Raw genomic sequence first — 6600 nt, forward strand, 5'->3', positions numbered from 1 at the left:
TGCCTCAGTTTGAGTGCCGGCCGGGCCGGCGTCCCCGGAGGCGGTGTTCGGCGGGCAGGCGGCCAGGAGGGACGTTCGGGCCGCGGCGTCCGGGCCCCCCCTGAGGCCGCAGGCAGAGGCGCCACGGGACCCTGAGAGCCGGCCCGGCCCCCTTCCGGCCCGAGCTGGTCGGCGGGGCCGCGGGAGCCGGAGGGCGGGCCTGCCCGGCGGCGCGGGGGCTGCGGGGCGAGCGCCGGGCGCGCCGCCTAAAGCGCCGGCGTTTCGGACGGGCTTTGTGTCCCAGTAGCACCCAGCCGCCGCACGGCCCCGGAAGCGCTTTGACAACCCCCCTCCCCCCAGTGGCGTCGCACACCGACCCGCAGCCTGTCGCGAACCTTGGACCCGTTTGGCCCTCGACGCGCCGTGGCATCCCTGGGACCCCGGGAACTGTGATGGGCAGTGGCAGCAAGGGGGAAAGGTGAGTCAGGCCCGTCCTGCCAAAGGCTTTCCGGCTCAGCCCTCCACCCCCACCCCCGGGTCCGGGCCCGGGACTGGGGGAGTCCGAGGTGGGCGAGCCAGGAAGGGTGGTGATGGTGGACAGCTGGGCCTCTCTTTCCGCTGCAGGTTCCCATGGCGTCGGAGCGGCGCAAGGTCAAGAACCACTGGGTCAGCTCTTCGGCTGGGGGGCCCAGCGAGCTCAGCTGCCTCCGGGAGCCCAATCATGTGGCGGCCACCGCCCGCCGGCCGGCCCTCCGGCCCGCGTCGCCCTCGGGAGCGCCCAGCAGCCCCAAGCGCCTGAGAGCCGGCCAGGAGGACCATGTGGCCAGCACGCCGAGGTTGCTCCGGGGCCCATCCGGCCGCCGAAGTACCGCCTCCCGGGCCTCCGGGCCAGGTGTGGGTGGGGCTCGCGCCAAAGGTCGCCTGATGAAGAGCACTGGGGGCTTCCTGGGCCCTGCCAGCCCCTCTCCGGAAAACATGGCTTCTTTCGAGGAGGAAGCTGTCAGCCCTAAGGTAGGTGGCTGCGACTGCCACTGCGACTGCTTGCCGCTGGTGAAGCCCCCTTCCACGTGGTTCAGGAGGTTGGGGGTGAGGATGTTGGTGGAAGGTCACTGGAGAGATCTTGTCATTGGAAGCCCCTCAGGGGTCTGCCCAGACGTCTACTCCTTGCTTACCCAGAAGGCCCCGAAGTTGGCCTGACATTCAGTAGAGGCTGGGTTTTTTTTCAAACATGGCAGCACATGGGGGCGACCTTTGAACCACGTGGACTGAATTTGACTGGGCTGCAGTGTGGTGTGGCCAGCCTGGAATGCATCCTAGAGACACACATGTCTTGTGTGTTGGCTGTAGTGTAAAGTTTGGCTTTTTACCAGAGCGGTGATTCTTGCCGCTGTGGGACCTTGCTTGGTGGTGGGAGGAAGTTGTTTGGAGGACAAGGGTATCTTCCCCCCTTTGAAAACGTAGTAGTTGGGGCAGGCTATTAAAAATCCATTGCTTTCTAGTGGATTCTATCTCGTAGTGACCCGGGAGGACAGGGTTTCTGAGGCAGCTGTGTCCTTCTTCCAGGGAGTGGCTGATGGGTTCAAAGCACTAACCTCTGGGTCAGCAGCCTAGTGCTTAACCCACAGTGCCACCAAGACGCCTTGGGGACGGGCTGGGGAGATGCATTTCATCTGTTTACTCTGCCAGGCTTTGAAAAAGTGCCGGGGGTCTCCTTTGTATGGGTGGAGCCTTGGTGGTAGAATGGGTTACACCTCGGGCTGGCTCCGAAACGGGCAGCTCTTCTGTGTCCTATAAGGTCAGAAGCGACGCCATGGCTGTGTGAGTGAGTGGGTTTGTGCCGGGCAGTGTTCTAGGTAGGAGACTCCAGAAGCAGCCAAGATCACTGCCTTCCAGGTGCTGACAGTCCAGGTTTGGGAACTGCAGGCCTTCCCAGGTTGAGAGGCGTTCTGCACTTGGAGATGGGGAAAGACAAGACAAACCTGTTGGTGCCTCACAGGAGACCCGGTGGTATAGTGGGGCTCACGCTGGGCTGCCAACCGCAAGGTCGGCACTTGGAAGTCACCAGCTGCCACGAGGGAGAAAGATGAGCTTCCTTCCTACCTCCTTGTTCTTGACGGTTTTAGCAGTCTCCCTGTCTGATGGGGTCGCCATGAATCGGAGCTGCCTCCTGGCTTGCTGCCTCTTGGCTACTGCGTGCGTTCCAGAGTAAGCTGTCCACGGGGCTGTAAGCGTTGTGGATGCAGGCCGTCAGACCTTTCTTCCGAAGCTCCTCTGGTGGGTTCCAGTTGCCTTTTCCATAGTAGCCTCACAGACCATTGGGGGAGCCCAGGGAGGGTCTTGTTTGTTTACAGTGGGGTGGGCTGCCTCTGGAAATTATGTTGCAAACGTAATGAACAGGCCCTCAGCAGGAAGGGCTGGTTTTCGTAAGCCTTTGCTCAGCGATTTCTAAGAGCTGAGGGGTGAGGCTGTAGTTAGCTTTTCCTCTTGGGGATTCAGTATGGACCCCAGTCAGACTGTTTATGGGCACGTGTTTTTATTTATTTTTCATGATAGTTTGTAAAAGCCACCGATTTTGGCTTAAGAAAACAATCATTTAAAGATAAGTTAGTTAAATATGAAGCTTTGCTCAGATAAATTTTTTTCGTGTCTTACACTGACCAATAGCTCCCTTCATCCACTTTTCTGTTCAGACAAATTAGTTTTATTAGTAATCCTTCTTGATACAATTTCAGCGGACTTGAGGACAGTGTATAATAACAGGGATGAATTACATTTCACTTCATTAACATTTCCACATGGAGTGGAGCCTGGTATTAGGAGGAGCAGGAAGTTGATTGGCTCAGTCTTTCAGGTGTGCTGCTTCCCAGCTTAGTCTGTTCTGCTGGCCCAAAGCGCAGGCTTAGATAGATGGGGCTGAACCTAGGATGGACCCACCTTTCTCTCATTAAGGTCTGAGCAGGCTTGTCTGCAAGAATGCAGTTGGATGGCGTGTAATGGAGTGATGGGGGCAGTGGTGACTCAGTGGTAGAAGTCCCCTCCAGACTTAGGCTTGATTCCTGGTCAGTGTTCTTCATGCACAGTCGCCACTTGTGTGTTGCTATGATACAGACTGCACTCAGAGGGACTGGGAATCACAATTCCACACGTCAGTCTCTGGAAACCCTATGGATCTCCTTGTGCACAGGGCCACCTGGGGTGAGAGCCAGACTGTGCTGGAGCCCACAATAGGGGAGAATAGACGGGTGCTGCCTCACACAAGCGTCGCTTCCCCCTGTGCCTTTCCTTCATGAAGTCCATGTGGGAGGGCTTTGTGTGCCAGGTGTTTCTGCTGTCTGCTGGAGTCATGGGACGCCCCCTGTGGTGTGAAGGAGCCAGGTGTTGAGGGTGGAGGCTGGGGAGCTTGATGGGGGGCAAGCTGCAGGTAAGTCGGTCTGTGAGGTGCTGTATGCTGAAATTCACTACAGTAGTGGAATTATTGCCAAGCGAAGGTGAATTTGCATTTTAGGAAGATCACTGGTGTTGAGTGAGGGTGGGCCATGCAAACATTACTATCAATTCTAAGAGTCCATGGGTGGTGCAGATGGTTAACAATTTGGCTGCTGGTCAGAAGGTTGGAGGGACAGTCCATTGTGGGGCACGCATCTGCTCTGCAGCCCCTGGGGCTCTCACCAGTGGTTTGCTTGCATTGTATTCTGACCGCTCCAAAGCGGCCTTTCATCCTCCCCCAGTGCCGCCTCTACAGGGTTGGCAAACTGGCAGGGCCTGCAAAGTCCTCGTAGTGTGTCAGTGTTTGGAAAACCACGTTCGACATTTATACCCCCAGCCTCAGTCTCGACCCTGCCTTCCTTCCCCCATTGCTTGTTCTCTTTCCTGATCCTGACACTTTTCTTCTCTGATATACACAAGAGTAAGTCAGAAAGTGCTGCTACAAAACCATACAGTCCTGTAGTAAATATCAAAATGTGAAGCTGTTGTTTTCAACCTCATCTCCATCTAGGCCTGCACTTCTGAAGATGGTGCTTATATCTCCCAAATAATTCTACTTTCTTCCATTTACACTGTGTCAGAACAGTAGTTTCGGCTTCCTTGAGGGATTCAAATTGTGTTTTAAATATTTTTTGAGGTTTGGAAGCAAAAAGAAGTCCAAAGGGGAAGGCTTGGGGTTGTGGGTGGAGGGGGAGGTTTCCTAGGGACAATCTTTCTTCTATAAACAAGTAGGTATGTTGTGGCAGGAAGAAAATTCCTTGACCCACCTTTCCTGACCTTTTTCTCGCCAGTGTGATTTTTCTGAAAGCTTCTTCCTAGCCGTCCCCGTGGTTGTCCCATGTCCCCAGGAACAGCTGTCGGGATTGACTCGTTGGCACCTGAAGCACAGTGACCTAGCCTGCGCTGACATCTCTGTTCTGACTTGGTGTACCCAGCAGGTCCCGCAGGAGCCACTATTTTGATTGGCCTGTTTTGAAGGCACCCTTACAAGACGCAGTTCTCAGTGTGTGTGACTGAGAACTGCAGCCACCCCACAGACCTGTCTCCTTCGGAACAAACCCATGAACCGGAGCCCTGTCTTGATGCTCTTTGACTCCTCCTTGTACATGGACTTGCTTTTCCTTAGGTTTTCTCCTCGATCGATCGGTCACCAGCTAAAGGAGGCAGGCATGTTGCATTTTTGACTGCTAAATCCTCACTTCAGGAGCCTTGGTGGTGTAGTGGTTATATGTTGGCCTGCGATCCCCATGGTTGGCAGTTCAAAACCACCAGCAGCTCTGCAGGAGAAACACTGGGCTTTCTACTCTGGTAAACAGTTACAGTCTCTGAAGCCCAGAGGAGGGAGGAGGGAGGCACAGTTGCTATGAGTCAATTTGGAAATCCCCAACTGTAGAATAGAATAGTACCTGCTGGCACGTAGTAAGTACCCAATAAGTACTTGTTGAATGAAAATGTGTTAAATCCCAGATTCTAGTTTTGCTTAAAAAAAAACAAAAGCAGAATCTGTAACTCTGGGTCTGTATCCCAAAGTGACTCCACAGTTGGTGAGTAGCAGTCTTGCACAGGTGGGGGGCACGTGTTTGCCACCAGTTTCTGTGTTGTCTCAAAGCTGGCGTGGAGTGGGGCAAAGATGGGCACAGCAGGCAGCGGAGGAGAAACAGAGAGGCCTGTTGGACCATTGGCGTTTACTGAGATTAAGTGGCACTGGGGCAAGAGTATGGCAGGCAGAAGAATAAGATATACCAGTGACCGTGTGTAAGAAGGAGGCTAGGCTCCAGGGGTGTGGTTTGACTTAGTCTGAAGAGGGACCACAGACGTCAGCTGAGGGAGTTTTTAATTGCTGACAAACATACAGAGAAGAAAAGTGGTTCCTGATTTCTTAATTTACCAGAGACTTCCTGGTAAAAGAAAGTCCATTATGTATAAAGTTAGAAAATTCAGAACTTTCTAAGGCTCAAAATGAAAGTAAAAGCCAAAGCCACTTCGTTTCTGCTGATCTCCCCAAAGCACCAAACCGAGCTGCCAACAACTTGAGCCCTTGGAAAAAATGAGACTGTTTTAAAATCTCTACTTCCTTGTTTACAGAAGCTTAGTGGGCTTATTATGCTTTTTTAATAAGAAGAGATAGGTACTTCTTGGGGGAATGGTCAAAGAATAAAAAAGTGTAAAATAAGCTTGTTCTTTTCCTCTCATTCCTCATATAAGCAGTTTATCCTTTCAGACTGTTTGCAAAGAAACCCAGACCCCAAACTTACCACCAAATGCTCATCAATTTTGACTCACGGCATAGGGCAGGGTACCACTGCCCCTGTGAGTAACTGCGGGAATAGAAAGCCTCGTTTTTCTCCCTCAGAGCAGTTGGTGGTTTCAGACTGCTCACCTTCCAGTTAGCAGTTCAGCATATAACCACTATGCCAGCAGGGCACTCTTGTTTGCAAATACATACACGCAAAACATTGTTTGCCCTTTCCAAAGACATGTGCTTGCTGCTCTGCTCCTGACAGATGCCCCGTTGCCTCTGGCCTTTACAGCTGCACTGCTGTGTGTTGCTTCCCTAGACCACCCGCCATCGATGGGCAGCTCTCGACGGAAATGCCACTCTGCACACTCTTCTGTGTGGAGGTCCTTTCTTGAGAAGGAAATATAATAACAGAACTAGAAGTGCAGCTGCGTGATACTTAGGCGGACTCGGAGTTTCCTGTTGCTGGTGGGTGCACTGAGTCCACGCTTTGGCGCTTGGACTCAGAGCCCTGCAGAGTTTCCTTAGGGGGAATTCAGATATTACTACTACTAATAGTATGTTCTTTGTGAAAGCTTATGTGGCAAAACCGATGACCATTCAAAAATGTCTACAGAAATCATTCAGAAACACTGGTTGCATTTTTCATACTTTTTCGGTACTCTGATCGTTTCTGTTCTAGTTCTTCGTTTTCAGCAACCTGGTCTCCCTGTTCTCCTGCCTTCTCGCTTGCTGACCGTGTGGTCTGTAAGTGATTTCTTGTTTTTTAAAAAAATTTTTTATTAGGGGCTCATACAATTCTTATCACAATCCATACATACATCAAGTGTGTAGAGCACATTTGTACATTCATTGCCCTCATCATTCTCAAAACATTTGCTCTCCACTTAAGCCCC

At 52.5% G+C, this 6600-nt stretch overlaps 1 protein-coding gene across 2 annotated transcripts in view; it reads left to right on the forward strand.

Annotated features, from left to right (window-relative positions):
• Positions 1 to 284: 284 nt before the first annotated feature.
• TATDN2 (TatD DNase domain containing 2) overlaps positions 285 to 6600 on the forward strand; it is a 27237-nt gene continuing 20921 nt past the window's right edge. For both annotated transcript variants that reach the window (XR_006680040.1, XM_030885585.2), the window contains exons 1-2: positions 285 to 457; positions 604 to 990. Coding sequence is in view for 1 of the 2 variants with exons in the window: in XM_030885585.2 (XP_030741445.1) it covers positions 610 to 990 (381 nt within the window). In the remaining variant the exon portion in view is untranslated. The remainder of the gene's footprint in view (positions 458 to 603; positions 991 to 6600) is intronic.

The sequence above is a fragment of the Echinops telfairi genome, unplaced genomic scaffold, assembly GCF_000313985.2.
Source record: "Echinops telfairi isolate 266 unplaced genomic scaffold, ASM31398v2 ScPeMD7_31;HRSCAF=116, whole genome shotgun sequence".
NCBI classification, from domain to species: Eukaryota; Metazoa; Chordata; class Mammalia; order Afrosoricida; family Tenrecidae; genus Echinops; species Echinops telfairi.